Source organism: Dissoconium aciculare (genome assembly GCF_010015565.1).
Source record: "Dissoconium aciculare CBS 342.82 unplaced genomic scaffold K489scaffold_5, whole genome shotgun sequence".
Taxonomy (NCBI): Eukaryota; Fungi; Ascomycota; class Dothideomycetes; order Mycosphaerellales; family Dissoconiaceae; genus Dissoconium; species Dissoconium aciculare.
This window is the reverse complement of record NW_022984955.1, coordinates 441,073-466,857: the sequence shown is the minus strand read 5'-3', so window position 1 is coordinate 466,857 and position 25,785 is coordinate 441,073. Positions and strand designations below refer to the sequence as shown.

At 52.2% G+C, this 25,785-nt stretch overlaps 8 protein-coding genes across 8 annotated transcripts; 4 read left to right on the top strand and 4 right to left on the bottom strand.

Moving 5' to 3' along the window:
• Positions 1 to 309: 309 nt before the first annotated feature.
• K489DRAFT_430826 (uncharacterized protein) lies at positions 310 to 1,705 on the top strand (the record flags this gene model as incomplete). Its single annotated transcript, XM_033608423.1, has 3 exons — positions 310 to 398; positions 450 to 1,268; positions 1,344 to 1,705. The coding sequence occupies 3 exons, from the start codon at positions 310 to 312 to the stop codon at positions 1,405 to 1,407; spliced, it is 972 nt and encodes a 323-aa protein (XP_033460437.1). The 3' UTR covers positions 1,408 to 1,705.
• A 1,271-nt stretch (positions 1,706 to 2,976) lies between these two features.
• On the top strand, positions 2,977 to 4,255 carry K489DRAFT_379396 (uncharacterized protein). The gene is made up of 2 exons (XM_033604634.1): positions 2,977 to 3,416; positions 3,470 to 4,255. Exons 1-2 carry the CDS (start codon positions 3,028 to 3,030, stop codon positions 4,053 to 4,055), a joined length of 975 nt encoding a protein of 324 aa, XP_033460436.1. The 5' UTR covers positions 2,977 to 3,027; the 3' UTR covers positions 4,056 to 4,255.
• A 571-nt stretch (positions 4,256 to 4,826) lies between these two features.
• K489DRAFT_195222 (uncharacterized protein) lies at positions 4,827 to 6,177 on the bottom strand. The gene is made up of 2 exons (XM_033599561.1): positions 5,218 to 6,177; positions 4,827 to 5,126 (listed from the first exon to the last, which is right to left on the bottom strand). The coding sequence occupies exons 1-2, from the start codon at positions 6,030 to 6,032 to the stop codon at positions 4,922 to 4,924; spliced, it is 1,020 nt and encodes a 339-aa protein (XP_033460435.1). The 5' UTR covers positions 6,033 to 6,177; the 3' UTR covers positions 4,827 to 4,921.
• A 642-nt stretch (positions 6,178 to 6,819) lies between these two features.
• Positions 6,820 to 12,461, bottom strand: K489DRAFT_195218 (glycosyltransferase family 2 protein). The gene is made up of 4 exons (XM_033599560.1): positions 12,049 to 12,461; positions 8,362 to 11,988; positions 7,327 to 8,306; positions 6,820 to 7,269 (listed from the first exon to the last, which is right to left on the bottom strand). Exons 1-4 carry the CDS (start codon positions 12,345 to 12,347, stop codon positions 6,923 to 6,925), a joined length of 5,253 nt encoding a protein of 1,750 aa, XP_033460434.1. The 5' UTR covers positions 12,348 to 12,461; the 3' UTR covers positions 6,820 to 6,922.
• On the top strand, positions 12,462 to 12,866 carry K489DRAFT_195175 (uncharacterized protein). The gene has a single exon (XM_033599559.1). The coding sequence runs from the start codon at positions 12,577 to 12,579 to the stop codon at positions 12,784 to 12,786; it is 210 nt and encodes a 69-aa protein (XP_033460433.1). The 5' UTR covers positions 12,462 to 12,576; the 3' UTR covers positions 12,787 to 12,866.
• A 2,831-nt stretch (positions 12,867 to 15,697) lies between these two features.
• On the top strand, positions 15,698 to 21,353 carry K489DRAFT_369766 (glycosyltransferase family 2 protein; the record flags this gene model as incomplete). Its single annotated transcript, XM_033603071.1, has 2 exons — positions 15,698 to 19,728; positions 19,790 to 21,353. 2 exons carry the CDS (start codon positions 15,698 to 15,700, stop codon positions 21,351 to 21,353), a joined length of 5,595 nt encoding a protein of 1,864 aa, XP_033460432.1.
• A 674-nt stretch (positions 21,354 to 22,027) lies between these two features.
• Positions 22,028 to 23,002, bottom strand: K489DRAFT_318298 (uncharacterized protein; the record flags this gene model as incomplete). The annotated part of the gene is made up of 2 exons (XM_033601302.1): positions 22,028 to 22,469; positions 22,557 to 23,002. The coding sequence occupies 2 exons, from the start codon at positions 23,000 to 23,002 to the stop codon at positions 22,028 to 22,030; spliced, it is 888 nt and encodes a 295-aa protein (XP_033460431.1).
• A 480-nt stretch (positions 23,003 to 23,482) lies between these two features.
• K489DRAFT_379390 (uncharacterized protein) lies at positions 23,483 to 25,434 on the bottom strand. Its single transcript, XM_033604633.1, has one exon. It carries the CDS (start codon positions 25,110 to 25,112, stop codon positions 23,694 to 23,696), a length of 1,419 nt encoding a protein of 472 aa, XP_033460430.1. The 5' UTR covers positions 25,113 to 25,434; the 3' UTR covers positions 23,483 to 23,693.
• Positions 25,435 to 25,785: the final 351 nt, after the last annotated feature.

Genomic DNA, 25,785 nt, shown 5'->3' with positions numbered 1-25,785 from the left:
GGAATGATTAGTCGTTCATTTGCGAAGCTACTGTGCTGCTCAAAACTGCTAGTAGTGAGAAGGGCAATCGTTCCCTTTCGAGCAGCCAAGTACCGTGAAACAAACTCTCCGCTCATCTCATCGCTGTCTTGCATATAAGAGTAGGTCATATCAGCGAGAATCAAGATATTCTAAAGTCAAAATTATACATTACGCCGGTGAAAGTCTCATCCTTGCCGTTGAGTAGGCCATCACCCTTTTACCGATTCTTTCGCATGCAGCACACGTCTCACTCACTGGAAACTCAAGGGGCAGGCCTGGTTGGAAAACATGAGGTATTTTGCCATTCCGGTACTTCTGTGTCTCTCCCAATTGGTCATACAAGGACTCGCGACAGCGGAGAGAGGCTCGACAGAGAGGTATATAGGCTAAGTCTCTTCAGTTGGGATTTTCCTTTGACATCTCGACAGGATCCTATACTACTCCAGCTATCTGGCCGAGGGATATCTCGGAGTCGCACCGACCATCGCGCCGGGATGTCGTGGTGTCCATGGTCGTTGCAGTTTCGATGAATTTCTATCGTACGTTTGGGAGCAATCTCCGAACGAGAGGACGGGCCGGCCGACCGTGTCAATATTCGAGGGCCGTCCCAGACATTCGAATGCTACACCATTCAAGTTTACCGACCAAACAGCAAGAAATTTGAATGACATGATAGGGCGTATCAATGGCTTCAAGGGCGGAACCATCAATGGCAACATCGATGTTGAACGGCTCATGCCTGGTGTTGGAGACTTTTACGACTGCCTCGCTCGAGCTGGCAACCCAATCTCCCAAGGCGCAGACTATTTGGAGGCGAACCGTGAACAGAGGGAGTCGGATCGTCAAGCCGCTGCGAAAGCAGACGCAGACGCCGAAAAGATTGGCGGACAGGAACACGAAGATCAAGCCAGTCGTGACGCAAGAACCGCAAGGGACGCTCGTATCAAGGCCTATGACGAGCTCACGAAGATCGTCCCGTTCGGAAAAGATACTGCGCGTGTGAACTATGAATTGCGTCTCAAAGACATGGAGATAGTTAAAGGAAAGGAGACCAAAACCTCCGGGGGTAAGCGTCTCTCGACGCTTGCAGAATTTCTTGGCCTCGAACAAGATCAGATATCTGAGAAAGGCCCTAACACAGCGAATGTGGCGAAGAGCTATGATGTTTTCAGCTCTGAGAAGGCGCTTGCATTTCGCACGGAAGAACAGCTGGACGATGCCCTGAGACGATTCGCAGCGATCAAAGGGTATGTTTCCGATGCTGCTGAGATACTCTACAATGGCCTACAGCATGTCACAAGGCTAACTCTCAATTCTGATAGGGTACCGGAGCATATGAAAGCGCTTGAGTCTGCAAAGCAGGCTCTCCGTGGCGCGGGATGTTGACATGGTTCTACGGAGTGCATCCACCACACTACAGGAACCTGGCTGATAGCTTTCTTACAAGTTGTCTGGCGTATTTGGACACATGGCATCTTGACTTGAAACAACAAAAGAGTCCAGCATTGATGAGTCAAGTTGAGACCCCGTGTTACAGGCGAACAGTGATCGACCGGTCTGTTTTGTCGCGTCATCGATATTGATCTCACATTTAGTTGCGACTCTTAGGTTTGTCGGAGACACTCTTTTCGTGCGAGATCGAATTTGAATAGTGCTTACTCGTGTACTGTACTATATAATGGCGAATGAGGTCTCACAATGATCTACAAACAAGCGTCTGCCCAAGAGTCTGTCTTGGGCTCCACTAACAGTTGATCGAATCATAAATCGGAATTCCAATGACATAGTAGGTTCGATGGCATAAAAGCTCAACTTGTTACGAAAAGGCGGGCATGTCTTCTGAAAGTCTTATGTCCAACAAACGTGGCGATGAGGTTGGCCAACAAGATGTAAGGATCGTGCCGCACACAGCACATGCATCGCCTGAACGTATGGAGTGGATACACGTTGACGCTTCCGGCAGAAATTCATGCAATTAAGTTCGCTTAAATCGAAGGGTCCTCATCGATTGTTGTGATGACAAGTACTGAAGCCATGTTTAGCAGAGTGCTGAATTGGCAACACGCCCGAATGACCTACAGGCATCGATTAATTTTTGTGACGAGCCATACCATAGTTTCACCTTTTTACATTGAAAAGAACAGGATTGCGATGCTTACCTATTGGCTATTCAACTATTCCCGATGTATCCCTTAAAAGATAAGATAAACACGTATCCGAAGAGTAAAGCGTAAAGAGTATTCTCATCACTCATACTAGTCAAGCCGTCGGGGCACCCCGTCCGAATTGACCGATACCTGTATCAGCTTCGCTTCGGCGTCTCCAGCGCGCGTGATGCTAATGCGACCCTCCATTAGTGAAGCGTACGGAGAGAGGTATCTTCAGCCAAGATAATTCCCTTGATGTTGACAGACATTCGAGATGATGTTGTGGGCCATGTTGTTGGCCATGGCATGGTCATTGGAAGCGCGTGTAAAGCTTAGATATTCTGCCTCGAGCTGTCAGGAAATTCGCAAATCGCATTCTCCCTGCCGTCACACGTTGCTGGTGGATCACCAGCGCGTCATATGGGGCCAGAATTGAATGGAGCGAGAGCGGCGGAAAACTACGGTCGCCTACCCCAATCCAAGCATTCCGATATGCTTCGAAGGCGCGCCCAAGGCTCGGGAAGCGGAAGTAGGATAGGTCTCTACACCACACTTTCCGAGAAGCGGCAGATTCTGACCTATCAGGGCATGACACAGCCTGCCTTTTCGGACTATCTCGACACGGTCTGTCTTGGCTCGGCGCCTTCTCGCAGAGCCAAGAGCCAAGCAGCAGCAATGTCATGCAGATCTTTGGCGCACAGACCGTACACAAGGTGACGACGACGGCACAGCTGGAGCGATGAAGGCGGCACAGCTGGACATCCTGCAGATGTTGGTGATTCAACGTCACATTCGATGCCATACCAAGCATCAGCGAGCCCGATCAACAAGCAGTGATAGGCATACACATCGTCATCTCATGTTGAAATTATCAGTGATATCATGTCCCAACGACGCTCGGACAAATTCCATCGCTCAGGGAGCGTGTGGATCGAGATTCCCCTCTGGCGTGTTAAATAACGAGCGGCTACTTCTCTTCAAATTATTTCCCTTGATTTTCCGTCTTCTCAAACGCACGACTATCTCCTCTTCGCGTAATTCACCATCCCAAGATCTCAAGTCGACCGCTTTTCGTGACAGTGATCATTTCGCATCCGTCAACACAGCTCCTCGGCGATCGCAAAAGACTTGCAGACCCAAACATGAAGTTCCAGGTCTTATCATCCCTTCTTGCGGTTTATCCCATCAGAAACTGTATGCTCTTGCTCAAGGCAACAGCGATGTCAACTCCTTCGGCAACTACGTTGGGTAAGGCCATTCAAATAGTGATGTTGTAATGGCAATGGCTTATTTGGCATCAGGAACAATTTGACCATCGCGTTCTTCGGAGCCAATGGGAATTGCGCAAACGGGGGAGGTCAACCTGCATCATCCATCTCCTTCACGACTCCAAGCTACAACGTCGATAACGTCTGCTTCAACATCGACGAGCTCTTCACTCAAGGAAACGATACTGGAAGGAAGTCTGGGAGCCCCAGCAACGACCTTCCACCTCCATTCTCGGGTGTGAACTACACCCTCGCCGGGCGAGAGCTCTACCAGTCGAACTTGAACTACACCGGCGTCTGGATCAAGTCGACGAATATCACCGGTGTCGGTGAGGGTATGAATGGAGGGCGGGAGGTGAGGGTCTTCGAAGGCCGCAATTGCCTCGATGCCAAACCATACTTCTCTCTTTCCTGCCAGACCGCGGAGGGTGGACGTTGTCAAAGTTCTCCCGGTGGTTTTCGCAGCTTCTCGCTCGACGACGCCTACCCCTACATCCAAGGCAGCAAAGGAAAATGCGAATCCTTCGCGCCATACAATCTCAGCGCGGCCTCGACACTTTCTGGCCGATCCTCGCTTCTCATCGCTGGTCTGACTATCGCAATGGCGCTCTGGATGTGATATGTTGATCACTATACATTCAAGACTGCACGCGTCGCGGAAGAAAGTCGCATGAACCTAAAAGTTCCCGTATTTCGAAGTTTGTGCGAATGACTCGGCCTGCTTTCGATATGTCCACGACCATGTCTACTACCCTGTTGTGGATTGATGTCAGAAGACATTAAAGCTACAATAGCTCCCGCTCTAGACTAAAGCTTGCTTTTCGTACGAAATTATGATTTTCACAAAACCCACGTATCTGCGATGAAATCCACGTGTAAACTCTACGTGTTTCCGATGGAATCCGCGTGTTCTCAATTAAAGCTGCTTGCTTAAAATGAAACAGCCTCGAGCCTTGAATAACTTGTGTATCTTATATATATTGCGGAAGCTACTATAGCTTCAACGTCTATGCACAACAGTATACCAGCCTGTGTTGTTGATGGATCAAAAGCGTGTTGTAGGCAGATCAAATTCGGCCTGCTATCTGCCATGAAGATACACCCGTCGGTACCTTTGCAAGCTCTGATGGGTCCTGCAACTTCCGCGACTTCGCGTACCCGAATTTCCAAAATGGTACCATGCAGCATCGCCCGGAGATCCACCTCCGCTTCTGGTCGGATTGTGTGGGATGGTCTTGCAAGAGGTCTCGAGGGCATCATGGCGCTGTGTGAAAAAGAGGCACTTGTCTGGAGCATACATGGTGGCGCCGAGCAATAATCATGGAGGGTTATCTCATATCCAGAAACAATTGGCTTGGGGATACATGTGTGCCACGGTATGCGACTGATGAGAGGCACATCTTTTTCGTTCAACCAGAGAGCCGATTCTTCGTCTTATTTTCGATGGGCGCCTGAAACACGATACACCGAACATTCTCCTGCAGCCTATTTAGTGCAACTCTCAAATGAGTAACATGAGATGGTCAGACAGATGAGTTGCCCTTGTACGATATTGTTGCATCCCTTCCAGGAAGGTGTTAGAGGATGGTTCTTATTTTCATAATCCTGGTTTATTGTGTCCAACGAGCCTGGGTCCATGTGGAATGCCTTTTCAATTGCACTACAGTCATCGCCAGCCCTGGCAAGAGTTCTGTGTTGAGCGTGGTCAGTGAGAGTATGAGTGTAGAGGGCAATACACACGGCAAGACTAGATTCTAATCGATCGCTTGCAGAGAACTTACTGCTCACAGGTCTGTCCCTTGTAGTTTTTATTTGGACGATCGCCTTGATCAGGACTATTGTGCGAGTTGGAGGCAGAATCTGGCGAAGGAGCGTTGTGCGAGCCGGCGGCAGGATCAGGCGGAGGAGCATTGTGCGAATTTGGGGCAGAACCAGGCGAAGGAGATAGGTTTCCCTTCGAGCAGCAGACCTGCTGTCCCGCGGCAAGACTCTCGCACTTCAAATTCGGCTGCTTGAGACCGAGGAATTGATCGAGCGACGCAAGTCCACATTTCTTCGCCAGCGCCTCGCAGGTTTCTCCCGGAGCAACGGTCGTGGGCCTGCAAGTTCCGTCCAGGTTTGCCTCGATGCTGATCTGCGGCAGCTTCCCAGGATTGCAACAGACCAGCTGTCCGACGGAGAGATTACTGCACTGCTCGGTGATGTACGGGTTGAAAGCACGGAATTGCTGTGTTGACTCAAGGCCACATCGGCCGGCGAGCTTCTCGCATGTGTCTCCCTTGCTGACGGTCTGGGTCTTGCATGTCCCTGTTGGATCGGTCATATAGCTGTGGTCTGGCAGAGTGCCTTCACTGCAGCAGACCCAATGGTCGAGGAGGAGCTTGGTAGGGTTCGTCAGTGGATTCAAGATCTGGAGACGTTCCGGGGTAATGCCACATCTGCTCGCCAGATGTGTCCAGTCATCCCCCTTGCTGATGGTCTGTGTAGAACAGACATGCGCAGGGACGGACTCTGCCTTTTTGATCAGTCCAGCTGATGCGGTGATGGCAAGAATAGCACCCAAGGCGACGGATTTGAGCGAAAGGGGGAACGACATGATCGCAGATCGATATCGGAGTAGATGGAGTTTTCAAAATTGAGGTTTGTTGTTGTTGAATTGATCTTCCTAATCGCGCCATCATTGACTACTTATGTGTCCTCGCGGAGACATCGAATGTGATCATCAAAGGACATATACGCGCCGCGGGTTGGAATCTCACAAATGAAACATGGGAGTTACTCAATACACGTCGTCGCGCGGCATCGAGAAAAAATAGAAGCAAAGCGTTTTCAGACCTCGAAGCGCCAGCGCATATTGTGATCAGGAAGTCGCCTTGAATTGAAAGATTAGACACATTCCCTTGCCGCGAGCGCGAAAAGAGAACGACATGGTCGGTTTTCAAGACATCCACGATCGGACTTTTCAAGGTCGATGTGTCGCGGCCATGCATACACGAAGATGCTGAAACATCTTGTTGTAGTCTCAAGTACAGTTGATCTTACTCGACAAACACTTCAGGCATTTGATGTCAAGATGTGTCCACGTGTGGTCCGTGCGCTGCCCGACTTGGTGCTGGTGATGACAGAGCGCCTGGAACACCGAAAAGGAGTTTGGAGAAAACATATCAGGTTCGGAATTCACATCGTATCAAGGTATCGATCGATCTCATTCCAGTAATTGTCATTTGTTTCATTAGAATCAGAAGAGCAATATAAAAAACGACAGATAGTATGTACTCCATACACCACCTTTGTGAAAGATTTCGAACCAGATAGAGAGAGGGACACAGAAACAAGAGGATCTTTGCAGGGCGGCCGAGCAAAGATCGCAATAGAATGAACAGAGAGAGATTTTTCCCGTGGCCGTTTGGAACAAAATGTCCAAAAAGGATGAAAAGAAGGTGAAAGAATAAAACATACAAGGCCACATCAGGACAGAAAATCTATCTAAAACGTATTCGCCAACTCGGCGTCGATCTGGAGGTCGAAGAAGCGCTGCTTTTCGGGGCCCAACTGGCACTGCAGTTTCTGCTCCGTGAGCGCCTTGAGTTGTTTCTTGGTCACATTATCGAGGTCGACCTCGGCCAGGCATTCGCGGATGGCGAGGGTGATGGCCTCGTTGGTGGGGCCCTGGGTCTGGAAGCCCTGGAGGCCGAGGGCGCTGCTCGAGCGGTTGAAGGTCATGCTTTGGTGCCCTCCGTACACGGGAGGGGTTTGGGCGCCGGCTTGGAGGAGGTTGTCGACCGATCGGTTGCGGGGAGTGGTGCCTGCGAAGTGTTCACTGAGGTTGCCGGAAGACATTACTCGTGAGCCACGGAGCTGTTGGTCCGTTGCTACAGCCGGGTTGTCTGTGTAACGAGACAGGTGAGAGAGAGTCGATTGGCGGTTAGCTGGCTGCATCGCATTGTATGGTCCAGGCGATTGTGGTGGGCGGAAAGCTTGATTTTGTGTAGGGAAGCCGGTAAGGATGGTTGACGCCGGGTGACCTGACGAGTACACCGAGTGCATATCATCCATCTCATAGCCTGGACCTGGGGCATCGGCATACATCTCCATGAAGCCGTCTTTCTCTTGTGGAATACCACGACGTCCGGGAAGATTGTTGACGAGGGCATAGTCGTCCCAGCGTTGAAGCGGGATAGATCGAGGGTTGAAGCCCTCATCATCAACGGCCACAAGCTGTTTGTCACCTTTCTCGCCGATGACGATACGAGTGTTACCCCATGAGAAATCGTCTTGCTTCCAGAACGAGTAAACCGGAAGAATCAATGACCAGATCGGGTAGGCCATAATGTAAATGATCATCCAACCAATGTGCTGCCACTGTCTCTTGACGATGAAAATGATCGCCTGCAGACCATACACAGCACCTATCATGATCAAGGAGATCAATGGCAGTGGACCGGTGTGTGATGCCACAGTGTAGATCAGGTATACCAAGTACGCAAGCGTGGCGGGCAAGATCAGAGTACCGAAGAGATCGAGGATGACGACGAAGCGCATACTGAACAAACAGAAACCGCAGTGGTCGATCCAGATCATTTCCGCCAAGTTGTGGATGGTGGAGTTAATCCATCGACGACGCTGAGACAGCAACACACTCCAGGTGGAGGGTGCTTCAGTGAGGGCGTATGCATCTGGGAGATACTTGTAGGACATCTGTGGGAAGTACTTGATCATGAGAGTCGTGAGGTAACGATCTTCACCTAGAGACAGCAAGTTCTTCTTGTGCAGAGTGTCGATGTTGTTGTCGGCGTAGGCTTCGATGAGCTTGTCGGAGATGATCAAAGGACGACCCTTGTCAGCGGTGCGAAGTCGGTACATGGTGAAACTAAAATGTGACGTTAGCAATGAACGTCAGAGAGAAAACGGGATCCGGTACATACCATCCAGGCAAACAGGTGACACTGCCGAACAAACTTTCGAATGCTTTGGCCAAGTTGTGCGAGATGTAGTATTCATAAACCTGAATCATGGTCCACCAACTGCCCTCTTCATTTTCAAGTGAAGTTTCACCACAAATACCTGCGATGCCGGCGTCGTTCGCGCATGCAGCAACAAGACGGTTCAAAGAGTCTTCTTTGACTTTGGTATCGGCATCGACCATGAAGAGGTATTCGTAAAGTTCTGGGTCCACTCCGATGATGTTGTTGATTTGGTGGAACATTTCAAGCTCCAGTGGGCTCATAGGAGATCGGTGGTGCACGCGGTTCAAGAAGCTCATAAGCATGATCTGGGAATCACGCTTACCACGGTTACCGGGCTTGGACTTGGTCTGCTCTGTCTCTTTGCCAACCTTGACCACCACGATGTAGGGGACGACATTGCCTTCGTACTCGTAGAGTCCAGAATAGACCTTGCCGTAGTTGAGTTGTTCGCTACCCACACCAATTGATTTGAATGGAAGGGCTGGCGGATCCGTCTTGGGGTCCACGCCGAGGATGTCGAGGACGATCTTAGGGGTTGGGCGATCGTTACCGCCACCAACAATCATGCCGTCACAAATGACACAGATGAGCTTTCGCTTGTTGTCGTAAGCCAGTGCTGTAAGCGAGTCGAGGCCCTTTCGCAGGGAGTCTTCACCCTCAGTGTATGCAGGGACTTGACAGATGACGAATTTATCCTGCTGAGCCGGACGTCGCTTAGAACCCAATTGCAGGGCTGCCAAAAATTTGATGCCGATAACAGCGCAAATAAGGATAGTGAAGCCAAGCAGGATATAATTCTGGACTTGACACCGAGCGGTCTTGCGAAAATCAACATCTCCCACGTAGAAGACATTGTTGAGGCAGTTCAAGGCGTTGATCCGAGTGGTTTGGTTCAGTTTGTTGTTCCAATCGTCCGTGATGTCGAGACCAGGGTTGGACTGGATCAGATTTTTGACATCGTCGGGTAAGAATGCATACTGGGCTAGATTGTTCATCAACTTCAGGGTGTTGAAGTAATCTGTGAGATCGTAGATCTTTCCGTTGATGATCACCCATGGGTGGTTATCATTGACACCTTGGTCATGGACAACGTTTTGTTCGTAGACGAGTTTTCCTTTGAAGAATTCCTTCATCTTGGGCAAGAAGACATTCGGGTACCAGTCTTCGCGCAGTAGGGCGGAGGTGCGGAAGAGCGTGTTGTTTCCAGAATCGTGGTTGGCGATCGAGAGATACTCCAACGTGGCGTTGGGCGTGAGCTTGATGTAAGAGTCGTGAGAGACATAACCAGGACAGGCGATGAAAAGAGGTGGCACGATATACCCAGACACGTCGGTGCCGGCAAACGGTTTCATGTTTTGAGCATTGGTCTCGATGTTGGTGTCCGAATGCTGCAAACGCCAGAATTTGCTGAGGTCGTAGACACTGCCACGGTACGAAACCCAGTAGTCGGTGTCAGTATTGTGGTAACCGACCTCGGCTGGGCTCCAGGCTTTGTCGAAGTTTGGACATAGTAGGCGACCGAACTCAATGATGTAAAACACGACGAGCGCGTTCAAAAGAGCAATCAAAAAGACCAGCACAAGCTTTTCTCGCCAGGCCATGCGAACATCGGGTCGCTTCATACGGCCGACGTATTTGAGCAATGGCGAAGGGATCCAGAAGGTCAGCGCCCAAACGACTGCTACCCACACGCGACGGCCGAATGTTGTCTTCTCCACGATTACTTCCTTGCCTTCCGTGAATTCGCCATCCACCTCGCCATCGTAGGAGATGAAGTTGCGTTTGTCGTCGCCCTTCCTTCCAAGACCATAGTCGCCACCGCTGACGCTCCGTACAGTGTTGGCCATTGTCGGTGCTAGAGAGCGTGCACCCAGGCGGCTGGGAGCCATGCGACTTGCGCGGTCGCCGAGGAGTAAATTGTCTTTGCTTTCGTCAAAGTAGCCTGCTTCGGTGCCTGCGGGTGCGTTGAGGGAGTAAGTGCTTTCCATCCCAGGTGTGGCGAAAGGACCGCCGAGTAAGCTTCCACTCGTCATCTCGCCTGCAGGCTTCATATCGAGCATGCTCTCGGCCTCCCACCAGGCGATCTCACGCAACCAAAGTCTTTCTGTTCCGAGGATAACTTCACCATTGCTCCAGCCACGCCCGGTGACCCATGCTTCGATGCCATCGCGGCCATCCATGCAACCAAGCGGTCGATAGCGATCTGCAAACTCATCGTAATCGAAGTCTGCAGTGAAATCTAATTGCTTGTTGCGAAAGTTAGCCCACTCGGGCAACCTCCACGAGCGAATCTGGCTGGAGACTGATCCCGCGGACCACGGGGAACTTTGCGGAGAAAGATTGGCAAATTGAGCTGGAGCCTCATCACTTGGGTGCAGGCAGAGCTGGAACCATACACGACTGCTGGCCAAGGTTGCAGGAAGAGACACTCGCGCGTGCTTACCAAGCACGATACCTTCACCAGAGATGGGATAGAGGATGCGATGCAGAAAGCTCTCGCCATCCGCCTCCGCTCCGATCTTCTCAAGTAAACCTTGTCGTCGATCCAAAGCAGACTCGTGCTCGTGTCCTAGGGGACCGCTTGAAATTCCAAGATCCGGACCGCTCGCCGAGATTGCTTCCTTCATTTCGCGAAGCACTGACGACCCAGCGGGCGCCACCGGAACGCCATCCGCCTTCATCTCTGCATTGATACCAACACTGTCGTCGAAGACAGTCTTCAAAGTCGTGGCTTTTCCCAGGTTTTGGGCAGGAATTTCCACCACGGTGATGCTGACACTGTCTTCCTCCTCGTGGCTGCTGGGCGGAGTAGCAGCACCAGCATCGCTGTCGGTGCCGGAGCCTAAAGATCTACCAGTACGGATATCATGCCGGATAGCGTCGTTGGCTTGCAGAAGGACCCAATCAACCACTGCTTCGTACAGGGCTGCGATAAGTACTTCTCGCTCTTCAGTGGCACACTTCTGCGCGAGAACTTCCGGCTCGAGATCTAAAAGCTCGCTTACTTCGTCGCAAGTGGCTTCGAGCTCCTCCTGGTCTACGAAGAATCCCAGGGCATCACCAAGGCGCAGGATAGCAGCGAGTACAGCAAGTAAGCTGCGGAGCGATTTTCCTTTGATTCCGATAGCCTTGAGCGACTCTCGGAAGTCTTCCGCGGCAGCCGCATCATCGGCAGTCGGGAGGTAGGCCGGAGTGCCATATGTTTCCGATTTGCGAAGCAAGGAGTATTCGTGTGCCGATTTCAGACCCAGGTATTCTCGCTCTTGCTCTGATTGTGATTCGAGAAGATAGTAGAAAACATCAAAGGCTCTGTAGCCTGGCTCAGCAGGAACATCCAAAAGGCCTGCCTTGGTATCAATGCCAGAGGTGGAGAGACTGAGTGTGGCGCCGTTCACGTCGCCTGTGAGGGTGAGAGAGAAGACACCTGCAAAAGCAGAGAATCGTGGGAAGGCAGGGTTAAAGGGCGTGACACAGTGGAGGAATGGTCGTAAAGCATTGAGAGCAGTGTAGTAGGTGCCTGGCAGAGAAAGTGGCAAGGCAGAAACAAATGCGGCAAAAAGCGAAGGTGTCGAGTGGTGTAGGGAGCTTCAAGCGAGAAAGTCAGTATTGGGTTGTTCTTCACGGCCGATATGCATTTCGACCTACCCGAGAATTATGCATCCATCTTCTGCTCTTCGTCTGGCGTGCTCCCAGGCCCTCCGTGCGAGCTCAACATCGACAGTGCCGCCATACCGACCATCAATCCCAGCTGAAGTGCCAGTGAGCCATGTATTGACGACCAAGCTGGTGCTGGACTCGAGTGGATAGGCTGTGCCAGAGGTGTATGCGCTGTGTAGCGCGTTCAGGAGTGTAGTGGTGGAGACCTGCTGCGAAGAGGCCTGCTGCATGGTGTTTGTTCGAGGACCTGCCGAAGCATTCGAGTACGTCGACATTCGGAACGCCATGATGGGCGGTATTACTATTATGGCGGCAACCCTCTGAGGGGCGCTGGCAAGGGCGAGTCAGTCTGCTCGGGAGAAAGCTGCTTCCTACGCTGCAATCGAAGCGATGTGGTAATTTCGAGCAGACAAAAGCGAGTGTGACTGCAGAAAGCCGTTGCTGTCGGCGCGATCAAAGGATGCGGGTATTGTACAACGCGTCCCGCGATGACAGAAAGCCGAGACTGCTGAGCGAATGTGGTATTGCAACGAGCAGCGTAACGTGGATGAATCCGAACAGAAGAAACGCTTCGAGCGAATGAATGACCAGCAGGTGACAAGCAGACGTGGCGCCGGTGATGAGAGAACTTGGAAGGTCGGAAGTGGAAGACAATACGGCGGCCAAGTAGTGGATGGTAAGACGGCGGGTGAATGTGGTACCAGTTTTTCGAAAACGAGTGTGTGATGCAACTCCACGCGACGCGTAATGTGGTGGAGAGGAGGCGCTGCTTGTCTTTGATTCACAGCAATGCAAATCTTTCAATTCCCAATGTTCCACTGCTCCGGAGAGAAACAAGAGCCATTCAAAGGCAAAAGAAAGAGGATCTGTAATAATTGAGATCGAATTACAGCAGTACAGTAGTACAACGAACAGACCACTGGACTGGATAGAGTGGTGGGAGATGGAAGAGGGACGCCAGGATTCTAGGGGGCTTCGGAAATCTCAACGGTCGCACTGGGTGTGAGGGAGGAGAGAGAGAATACTACTGGGTGGTTGTTGGTTTCGTTTGCTTAACTATCTTCCACTAAACCACTCTGAGCTCGCCGCTCATGACTATTGTTTTTTTATAATAGGGAACTCTCTTCCGAATAACCCGTCTGTACATACAAGCATCCGCATGCTCTGAAAATCCACTGTAGTCCTGTACTGTCTAGTGTGTATGCCTTTGTAGTCATTGTGATCGTGTCCTCCTTGTGGTGTCCGCCCATGCCCATCTTGCTTATTATATTTCATCAGATGGTGATCATACGAGACGATTGCGGCCGGCCGGCTCTGGGTCCTCATCCGCGAAGTACAATGAATGGGGATATCACCCGAGAGATGTTTCAGATGCTCAGCTTAGCTCGATGATGACACGTTCCACGACTTGATGCTTCCTTCCGTAAACACGCGTGAATTATATCGGCTGCTTCTCAGGTGAGTGCAGTAAATAGATCCACAGGGCGAGTCGTCGTGATGGAAACGATGCAACACCGGAAGAAATCCAAATCTTCTAGGCTTTGCTGCTTGACACCCGTGGATCGAACATTTGGGATTGCCCCAGGACTACGATTGACGCGTAACGTTTTGGTGTGGTGTCCATGCTTGGTTCGCTCAATCAGGATGCCAAGCGCGTCCAGAGTCTATTTCGGGGGCGGCGGCGGCGAAAAACTATAGGGCCGAAGCCAAACTTTGTCGTCTGATGAGAAATACAGGTATTGGTGACCACCAACCGTTGTGACATGGTGGTCCGTAAGACGACTCGCGAAGAGAACATGCCTTGACCCGTGCTGATATTCTTTTCTTAAGTGCAGTCATTCCTGGACATGTGATTCATCCTTTGCAAAATGTCACCTACTCCAGCTGAACACGGCGTCAAAAATATGCAGTAATGAAGTCCAGCTGGGCGTATATGCAGCTCCCCCTTCGAACTGCGTCAGGCTGATCGGGAACCATGCGGCGTGCCCCTAAATGTGCATGCACTGTGCTGCGCTCAAGTCCGGATGACACGATAATTACCTGCATAACCTAAGCCAGTACTCGACCTGCCCGTTTGCCCACATCTCCTCGCATAGTCTTCGCTGCACATGGTTATTTTACGATCGCGATGTAGACATTTTAAGAACATGCGTCGATCAGTGGCAATTCGCCGCTGGTAAACCAAGGACTCATTAGACATAGCAAGGCCTGACTGCTGAAAATAAACGCCAGGCCTGCGAATACGAAGCAGCTGTCGTCAGTTCAGTTTCCCGCTACTGCACAGATAGAACACGAGTACAGTATCCCCCTCAAGTTTAGAGACTCGAATGTCCAATCCGCGAGCTCACTGAATTGGTCATTATACACCATGCCGGTTGCATAATCGACGGTGCCGAGCTGGGTTCCATCCACGTCGCATTGGCGATATAGCACAAAAATAATCATGACGCGATTGTCTGCGGTGCATCGTCGTATCGGGACATTGTTGGGCTGTACAGACAGGCGGATTGAGATGGGCCTGCTTTCGCCGCCACCACACCACATGTTCCGTCACCCTTCTCATGATCCCGACCAAGACTGCTCACCAACCAACACATTCGCGGATAGTGGTCATCACCTTAGCTCGCGACTGCTGTGAACCATTTCCAACCGAACCTCGCCTCCGTGGCAGGATACATCTTACCGTATATTGGTCATTCGCGGTGAAATGGTTTTTGGGGAGTAGGAAAGACCATGGAAGCCACAAGTAATGGATGATTGCTGACGGTTTGACGAGATAACACATACAGATCAATGGAAACAATAGCGCAGTAGGTTCTTAGTACTATACTGCCCAGGTGTATAACGGATGATGCGATGTATGACGATCTGGCATCGTGAAGACTTGTTGAGGGGATGACTTTTTCCCGGAGGCGCAGGATGGGGAGGGACGTTGTGCCGGCCTACAGTAGTGCCGTCTCGTTTTGGCGTGCACATTTCGACTAGTGTGTGTTCTCCGTTCTCAGGGGCCGCGTGTTTGTCGCGTCAAGGATTTCAGATGTTTCCAGGTGTCCGCCGCTTATTAGGAAGAGGAGCGTTACAACAGTCGGATAGTTTTCATCGACGGCAATAGATCGCGACCATTCCCCCGACCGTTATTGGCCCACACACTCTCTCTCGTCTCTCTCTTCGACTGCCTAAGCGGGCACTTACTCAGCAAGACTTTCCCCTAGTTGGGCGTGGACTGTAGTGTGGTCTCGTAGTACATCTCTTGATCTCGACTTTCTTCCCGAAGTTCGACATGTGCAGGAGTTGTTGTCCCCTCTCCCACTCTGCTGTGTAATAATCTGTTAATTGGGTCGATCGATTGACGACGTCCAGTTGTACACCGAGTTACTTTCTCTCGTTCGTTCACTCACACTCGCTCTCCCACCGCGCCAAGATTGCTGTCAACAAGTCAGGTTCGATCGCCTCCTTCTGAACCAGATTTCCTTCCCGCATCCAGCAATACAACACACATTCGTTCCCAACCACTCGACATTTACAGACAACACTCGTTCTTGACGCTGCAAATACGTTCTCAAGTGGAATCTGTCCAGCTCCCCGGGCTTGACGCTTTTCATATCTCAGCTGGCCGAGAGGCCTTGTTACCTGCAATATGGCGACCGGTCAGATCAACCAGCCAAATCTCGTGGCCTTGCCTGCCCATTCTTTGAGCGATACAAACATTACCGGGCATCTGGCTTCGCGCTTCCACGGCCACCAGCCTCTCGCGACCTTGTCAACTCAAGGATACATCTCTGTTAACACCTACACATCCGCCGCGAAGGGACCCAATGGCGGCAAGGAAGGTAGCGCCATGGGCGCTGCGGAAGAGATGGCAAGCAGAATGTGGACACGCCTAGGTAGTCGACAGGAAAATCAGGCCGCCATCTTCTTGGGAGAGTCTGGCACTGGCAAGACTACCATCCGATCACATCTCTTGTCGGCACTGCTACAATATTCCGCAACACCGCTGTCAAAGAAGCTATCATTCGCCGCCTTTGTCTTCGATACACTGACTACAACCAAGTCGCATACCACGCCGACCGCGTCCAAAGCTGGTCTCTTCTTCGAGTTGCAATATGACACTTCCTCCACTCTCCACCCAACCCTCATCGGCGGAAAGGTTTTGGATCACAGGCTTGAGCGGAGCCGCGTGGCAACAGTGCCACCAGGAGAGCGCAACTTTCACATTCTATACTACCTTCTTGCCGGCACATCTCCTGCCGAGAAAGACCATCTCGGACTCGATCTCGGGTCCTCACTCACATCTGGCTCTGGTAATCGAGCCTCGCTTACTGGTGGACAAAAGCGATGGCGCTACCTGGGTCATCCGTCGCAGTTGAAAGTCGGCATCAACGATGCAGAAGGCTTCCAGCACTTCAAGACCGCTCTTCGGAAACTCGAATTCCCGCGTGAGGACATCGCCCACTTGTGCGAGGTGCTAGCAGCAATCCTCCACATTGGCCAGCTTGAATTCACGACCTCACAAAACACTGCACCTGCGCCAGACGAGAGCGGCGGCTATGGACACGAGGGAGGTGAAGAAGTCACAGTGGTAAAGAACAAGGATGTGCTGGCGATCATCGCTGCTTTCCTCGGTGTCGGCGATCGTGTCCTGGAGCAATCTTTGGGTTATCGCACCAAAATCCTTCACCGGGAGCGTGTCACAATCATGCTTGATCCGAAGGGTGCCCGCGACAACGCTGATGAGCTTGCTCGGACTCTCTACAGTCTGTTGGTTGCATTCGTGATGGAGAAGATCAATGAGAAGACCTGTGCCGTCGAGGACTCCGTCGCCAACACCATCAGCGTGGTCGATTTCCCGGGCTTTGCATCAGCATCTTCGACTGGCAGCACTCTCGACCAGCTTCTAAACAATGCCGCAACCGAATCTCTGTACAATTTCTGCTTGCAGAGCTTCTTTGAGCGCAAGGCCGACCTCCTTGAGACGGAGGAGGTTTCAGTCCCGGCCACCACCTATTTCGACAACTCTGACGCTGTCAAGGGTCTGCTCAAGTCCGGAAACGGTTTGCTCAGTATTCTTGACGATCAAATGAGGCGTGGCAAGACTGACATGCAACTCCTCGAATCACTTCACCGCCGATTTCAAGGCAAGAATCCCGCTATCGAAGTCGGTAGCCCGACAGTCGTGCTTCCCGGGAACAACTTTGCGACCCACAACGCAGCTGCGAGCTTCACTGTCAAGCACTTTGGCGGTGAGGTCGAGTATCCCATTGACGGTCTGTTAGAAGAGAACGGGGAGATCATTTCTGGTGATCTCATGAACTTGGTGACTGCTTCTAGCAGCCAATTCGTTGCCGAGTTGTTCGGCCAAGAAGCTCTCAACAAGGTCGTTCACCCCAACGATCGTAACGCAGTGACGCAAGCCTCTGTTGCCTCCAAACCTTCCAGAATGCCCAGCATGGCCCGGCGCAAAGGCGGTCGACCGTCAGCAGGAAACCGGCGCGTGGATGAAGAGAAGGACAGCGACGAGGGTACTCCGAACCCTTCACGATCCAACAAGACCACTGATGCACAGCAAGGTGCGGCGGCACAGTTCCTGATCTCTCTGGACAACATCAACAAATCATTGACGGCTCCAAGCACAAATGCCTACTTCTTCTTCTGTATCAAACCCAACGACCGTCGAATCGCCAATCAATTCGACAGCAAATGCGTGCGAAACCAAATCCAAAATCTCGGCATTGCTGAAATTGCGCAAAGGCTGAAGAACGCTGATTTCAGCATCTTCATGCCTTTCCGTGAATTCCTTGGCACTGCAGAGGGCGAAGTCACTGTGGTAGGCAGCGCCCGGGAGAAGGCTGAGATGATTCTCGATGAGAAGAGCTGGCCTGAGAGCGAGGCACGCGTCGGAAGCACAGGTGTCTTCCTCAGTGAGCGCTGTTGGCGTCAAATTGCCGACGTTCGGGACATTGTCCACGGAGCAGCTCCCTTCGCGGACGACAAATACAACGAGGCGGGTCTTCTTACGCCATCCGATGCTCGCAAAGGCTTCGCAGAGTCGAAGGCCCAGCTTTTACAAACACCTGGCTCTGGCAACTTCTATGATGACAAGAATGGCGGATACTTTGGCGGTCGCGACCTCGATGCTAAGAGCGAGGCAGGCAACTCCGCCTTTAACGGGGACATGTTTGGAGGCATTGAAACCCGCGACCAACTGGCAGAAAAAGCCAACGAAGTCCATGCTGCTGAAATTGAGGAACGACCTATGTCTGGTAGCCGATGGCGCTGGCTGTTCATCGTTTACATCTTCACCTGGATGATCCCGGACTTTTTGATCCGCATCGCAGGTCCTAGCCGCATGGTTCGCAAGGATGTCCGGATGGCCTGGCGTGAAAAGCTTGCCATTAACATGATCATTTGGCTCTCTTGCGCGTTCGTCGTCTTCTTTATGGTCGGCTTCCCACGCATCATTTGTCCCACACAACACGTCTACAGTCTACCTGAGCTCAGCTCGTACAATGGCAAGGGCGCAGATTCGTATGTGGCAATCCGCGGTGTTGTCTTCGATCTCGACGCATTCATACCCCAGCATTATCCCAAAGTCGTTCCGGCTGCTGCTTTGAGGAGATATGCAGGCAAGGACATCACGAACCTTTTCCCTGTACAGGTCTCGAGTCTGTGTCAAGGCATCGAAGCTGAAGGTAACATTGACCCCGCCGTGCAACTCAGTTACATCAATTATAACTACACGGGCGAGACTGGCACCATTGCGAGCACCGACACCAATGCGCAGTACCACGACTTCCGTTGGGCGACCAACGATTCACGCCCGGCTTGGTTTCAAGAACAGATGATCACGTTGAAGGGACAATACTGGAAGGGAAATCTGGGTTTCGCTCCATCATACCTGTCGACTTTGGCTGACAAGCAGAATTCCATCGCGTACATCAACGGAAAGGTATACGACTTCACGGCTTACATCGCCGGCGGTCGTGCGCCCCAATACCCACCGGGTCAGTCTGCGCCGTCCACTCTACCCAACTCGAACTTTATGGATCAGAGCCTGGTCGATCTCTTCCAACGTCGCTCAGGTCAAGACGTCACCAAGTACTGGGAGGCTCTCAACTATTCACCAGAATTCCGCGGCCGCATGCTGACATGCATGAACAACCTGTTCTACGTTGGCAACCTCGACACCCGAGACAGTGCGCGTTGTCTATTCTCCAAGTACATCCTTCTCGCCGTGTCTCTGTTGTTGGTTTCGGTCATCGCCTTCAAATTCTTGGCGGCTCTACAATTCGGCAAGAAGAATGTTCCCGAAAACCTCGACAAGTTCATCATCTGCACAGTTCCAGCTTACACCGAAGACGAGGATTCGCTCCGCCGTGCCATCGATTCCGCCGCACGCATGCGCTACGATGACAAACGCAAATTGCTCTTTATCATCTGTGATGGTATGATTGTTGGACAAGGCAACGACCGTCCCACTCCACGAATTGTCTTGGATATTCTAGGCGTCTCTGAGCACACCGATCCGGAGCCTCTCAGCTTCGAATCTCTCGGCGAGGGCATGAAGCAGCACAATATGGGTAAAGTCTATTCAGGATTGTACGAAGTTCAAGGTCACATTGTGCCGTTCGTCGTGGTCGTCAAGGTCGGAAAGCCTTCCGAGGTGTCCAGGTAAGTTATCAAACGCTGAAACAAACTCGGGAAGACGCCAGTTGCTAATTTTCTCTTGCAGACCTGGTAACCGTGGTAAACGTGATTCGCAGATGATTCTCATGCGCTTCCTCAACCGCGTGCACTACAACCTCGCCATGACGCCCCTTGAGCTCGAGCTTCTACACCAGATTCGAAACGTCATCGGTGTTAATCCAACATTCTACGAATTCTTATTGCAAATCGATGCCGACACGGTCGTGGCTGCCGATTCTGCTCTTCGATTCGTTTCTGCCTTCGTCAACGACACGAAACTGATCGCTGTCTGTGGAGAAACGGCCTTGACTAACGCAAAACAATCATTCATCACGATGATGCAAGTCTACGAGTACTACATCTCACACAACTTGACGAAGGCTTTCGAGTCACTCTTCGGGTCCGTCACTTGTTTGCCTGGTTGTTTCTCCATGTACCGCATTCGTGCCGCTGAGTCCGGAAAGCCGCTGTTTGTGTCCAAGGAAATCATCGAAGACTACAGCGAGACACGCGTGGACACTCTACACATGAAGAATCTCCTCCACCTTGGAGAGGATCGATACCTCACGACGCTTTTGATGAAGTATCATTCCAACTACAAGACCAAGTACATCATGCGCGCGCACGCCTGGACTATTGCGCCTGACAGCTGGAGCGTCTTCATGTCACAACGTCGTCGCTGGATCAACAGTACCGTGCACAACTTGATCGAAGTCATCCCTCTCCAACAGCTCTGTGGTTTCTGCTGTTTCAGCATGCGTTTCGTCGTTTTCCTCGATCTCCTGTCCACCGTCGTCCAGCCGGTGATTGTCGGTTACATCATCTACCTGATCATCGAAGTCGCGCAGAATCCGACCAACAACACCGCGACAACGGCCTTCATTCTGCTCGGAGCCATCTATGGTTTGCAGGCAATCATCTTCATTGTACGACGTAAATGGGACATGGTCGGCTGGATGATCATTTACATAATCGCCACTCCTGTCTTCTCCTTCGCGCTCCCTCTGCTCGCTTTCTGGCGCATGGACGACTTCTCCTGGGGTAACACGCGTATGGTCACTGGTGAGAAGGGCAAGCAGATCCTGGTCTCGGACGAAGGCAAATTCGACCCCGCAAGCATCCCCAAGAAGCACTGGGAAGAGTACCAAGCCGAGCTCTGGGACCAGAACACCCAGCGCGACGACGCCCGCTCCGAAGTCTCCGGCATCTCCTACGCCACCCGCAGCTTCCACCCCGGCGCCGGCGTCGCACCCTCCGAATACGGCGGCCGCCCCTCCAGCCAACTCCACCTGCCCATGCACTACTCCAGCCCCCTAGCCGCCGGCTCGCGACTCTCCCTAACGCCGTCCTACGCCGCCGGCGGCCTCAACAACTCCACCTCCGTCGACAACCTCCTCCTCGACCACAGCGGCGTGGCGGGCGTCGATGGCCAGCCCAGCGACGATGCCATCCTCGCCGAGATCCGCGAAATCCTCCGCACCGCTGACCTCATGACCGTCACGAAGAAGAGCATCAAGGCCGAGCTCGAACGCCGCTTCGGTGTCAATATGGATTCCCGAAGGCAGTACATCGGCAGCGCTACCGAGGCCATCCTGAGCGGTCAGCTTTAGAGGGCAGCGCAGCGAAGAAAGAATGTACAATGATTCGCGATCGAGAAGAGATGTGGTTCGACCATTCGGAATTTTTCGCTTCTTGATCTTTCTTGCTTCTTGTTTATTGGGCTGTCTTTTCCCCTGTCCCACATCATTCGCAACGACTGTGATGCTTTGGCGGGAAATTGTCTTGTCATATTGTTTTCTTCTACTACGCCTCGAAGATCTTTGTCTGTTTTCCTCCTTCACTTCCCGCAGAAAAAAATTATTCTAGACCAATTTGGGTGCATGATTGACGGGAAAGGCCCATTTGGACCGAATTTGTGTAATGGGTGGTGGCGTTCTTCGAAGGTATACAACAAGTTCATGTGTAAAAAATGGAATTTATTTATCGAACCTCTTTCCTCATTTCGTCTTTTCTCTCGTTTCCGGTCCTGGCAACATGCCCTGAGCATTGTCTGATCTCACACTCACGTTGATGTTCCTTATGGATGTCAGTGATTCTTTCCTGTTGTTGTTTTCTTGTATCTCTGGTGGTACAGGTGCCCTCTATTGATCCAGCTCGTCTATATCCCACACATATCTCATTTGGCAAAAATTTCTAACCCCTCACATCTCTCTTTATCCATCCTCGTCATACTGAGCCTATTTTTGAAGATATCGATCAACTCCCCCCCTCCACAAAATGTCTCTCATCGCTTGATCTCCTCGCCCTTGCTCTCAGGCTGGACCGCAGAGCCTGCCTTTTCCTTGGCCGTCTGGATCGCCTTCTCGACTTGTTCGACCGCACGCTCGATCTCAATTTCCATCTCCGGCAATTGATAGCTCTCGGCGAGGACGCGGCCGTTCCAACTTTGTAACAGCATGGCCTCTTCTCCTTTTCCTCCTGCGTCTTGCGACTCGATTTTGGCCACGGCTTCCTCGACCTCGGCGGAGCTGATGGATGGAGCGACCTTGGCAGCCTCGTCTGCGGGCTTTAGAATCCCGGCTGCGTAGACCTCGTCGAGGGTACTCGAGGGGCTGGATGTGATGAGTTTTTTGGTGACGAGGTGGTCGAGGAGGCGGGAGCCGTAGAGGGCGCGGTAGTGCGAGTATGCGCGGAAGCAGAGGTAGAAGAAAGGAATGTTGGGGATCCTGTATCCAAGAGGAAGGAGGGAGTCTGTCAGATGGAGACACACCTTTGCGCACGCGAAAAGCAGGATCGGGATTTGGACAACTTACACTGGGACGAGTGTGAAGGGCGCCGACACGGGCATCAGCGCGATACACGTCCACATCCGCTGTCGGTGTAGCGCCTGTCTCTCGGTCGCCAGCTTCTTCAGGATCTCCGAAACCCGGCCTTCCCGGACGAATTTGCTCGGGAAGACGCATTCGAATTTCATCCTTCCCTGATCGACATCCTCGAGCCGCTTCTGGGTGGCTGCCGGGAGCGATTTCAATCCCCACTCCTCAAAGGGAATCCTCCGGAAGAGCTTGTTGCCGTACACGGTGAGTTGCTTCTGCCAGCCCTTCTCGGCTTTCTCCCAGCCCATCCATGTCTTCGATGCGCGGTTGATGATCTGCTCTGACCACGGCGGTTTGGTGCCGGCGGCGAGGATGGCTTCGGGGACGCGCTCGCAGTAGATCAATGTGCGCTTGGTGGATACCGGAAGGAGGAATAACCGCATCTTGATAGAATATTATGATGGAGTATAGTACTGTAGTTTAGGGGGCTGCTGATGGCGAATGAGCGACGGTGAATCTGTCTTATGACCGGGTTGACATGTTGATGTTATTTGAATGTTGGTCCTCTGTTTGTATCGGAGCTGAAACGAGTGTTGATGATCGCGAATGTCCGTCGCAAGCTGGACGGTGGTTGGTACAGCTTAAGGATACTGGGTGATAAAATGTCACTGGCTGTTCGGCGTTCCCAGCTTCGACGCGATGCAGATGACGTAATGAAAACCGACGTTTCGAAGTTCCAGAATCCAGATCATGCAAGGCCTGCAGCAGCTATGATTGGTGTCGTTGAACCGCATTTTTGTAAACTGCGCGTTCTTTGAATATGCATGAAGTTGTCTCCCTTGTTATGATCTATCGAGCGAATATGTCTGGAACGAATTTGAGATTCGCACTCTAGAAGACATGCCGTTCGGACTGATCGAGGCTGAGGGATGGCTAGACTGTAGGGTGTACATTGCAACACAGGGGTATTCGTTGGTGATTAGTCGAGCGTTCATGCGGTGTTTCGTTGTGATCAGATACAGGAGTGTCCCCAGAGATCAATTGCGCATCTAACGTCATGTATCAACTCTAGTAACACACATAACATCTTAGCTAAATCGTCATGCAACAGAGCAATAATCAAAGGAGAAGATCCTAGATCTCCTCAGGTTCCCGCTTGATCTGATGATCCGCAAGCACCGTCTCGACCTTAATCGTCGGAACAACCGGCGTATGCTGCTGCTGCTGCTGCTGCTGTCGTTGCTGAGAAGAATCCTCCTTCTTAATCTCCGTCATTTTCATCGCCGATGGGTCCCACCCGGAATCTCCAAACAGCGTCTCCGTCGCGCTCAGCCGACTCTTCTCATTCCCCGAAAGACCCTTTCTCGACCGTCGTGACGCTCCTGCTCCCGTCGTGCTGCTCGCCGAACTACTAGCTCGTCTGTGCCGACGGCCATCTACACTCCCTTGCCTCGATTGCTGTCCTGTGCCATCTCCGTCCGCGGGCGCAGGCGTGCTCGATCGTGATGAGGCCCGAGATGAAACGGATGCATCGTCTCTTAGTCGGTCCTTCATGCGCTTGGCCGCTACGTTGACCGCTTTCTCCCGGAGTGCCAGTTTCGCTAGATCCATCTGTCTCCGGCTCTGACGGCTCTGAATAATGCGGACATTCTTCCATCCGCGCCAGCCGGTCCACCATAGCCAACCGCCTTCACGGCGGGCGACTTCGCGCTCGCGCGCGCGCACCACAGCCCGCAGCGCAGCCCGCCGTGCGTTTTCCTTCTCCCAGTACTCCTGCCGGTAAGTATCCCAGCCTTCCCGGAAGTCCGGGCTGAAAGGCTTGGGGAGAAGAAGTACGCGAAGTGCATCGCCACCGGGCGCGATATCTTCCTCGAGAAGACCATGGCGTGCGGCGTGTGCATTCCAATGATCCCGCGCGGCGCCGGCTTCGATGTCACGAGGGACAATTTGGAAATTGACACGCTTGGCTTGGAGATAGCCGAGAGGATCAAGAACAGCAATCCAGCCGCCGAGTTCGGCGAGGAAGGAACCCTTGACGACCACGACTTTGAGGTTGAAGCCGCGCAGACCACGGTTGGTCGTGGAGATGAAGCGTCGCGGCCAGTGGACACCCCGCGCGTACATTCCCGAGCCCCAGAAGAGACAGAACGTAACGACACCGGAGCACCAGGCGAGCTTCTCGCCGGATTCGAGGACCCAGTAGACGCTGCCGCCGACGCCCTGGCCGTCTTCACGGGGACGGAAGAAGAGCAGATAGGTAAAGACCAGAACCCATGCGGTCAGTGCGAGGAGTAGAAGGCAGTGTAATCGGAGGCGAGCCCGGAGACTCAAGTATTGCAGTCGCAGGGAAGATTCGAGGATGAGCAGATTGAGGTAGATCTGGGGTGGGCTGGAAGGTAGAGCATCTCTAGGGTCACTACTGTTGCTGTGATGAGGTGGTATGGGAGCGGTAATGGAGTGTTGGGAGATTGCACGAGCACTGGCGGCGATTTGGTCGGGGGAGAGGTCGGGAGGTGGTGCGCCTTTGACGACGCGGTCGATTGGGCTGCTCATTGTTGTGTCGGGTGCAATGCGAGTCAGCTGGGCTTGTTGGTATCTTTTACTCTTGTGTGGTTGTGGCCATGCAGCTGCTGCGAGATGTAGTACGGTTCCTTGCAATGCCTGATTTTCTAACAGTAGCCAGTGATCAAATGTTGTGCAGCAGTGGGTTGCTCATGTCCGGGCACGGAGGTGATCGTATCATCTGACGTACTCGCAAGCAGCCGACGTATTTATTATCGGATGATGATGAGCTGCGGTTCCCGGCTTTGTCTGCCGACCGGGTGTTAGGTTAGGGTTTGGGTTGTTCGTCAACCTTGCATATTCTCCTCCCGCGTACATCGTTTACCGGACTGCTTGCTAGGATGTATACAGGACTACGGAATGTGGTAATTGTGCGCCACTCATTCGTGATATGGTTGCTATGGTGTATGCTGCTTACATTACCAATGTTGTTGGCGGTTCGTTTTATAAATCACATGGTCTCCCCGGGTTCAAATGGTCGATGGCAGCCTCCATGGCCGTCGAATTCGACGGCCATGGAGGCTGCCCGTCCGACAGCTGCGCCTCAACGTTCAGAATCTAGCAGGAACACTTTTCGGCCGGCTTAGAACACACAGATGAGATCTTAATGCCGAGGATGTGCACTCGCCTTTTCCGAATCATGATGTATTTTAAAAAATGCTAT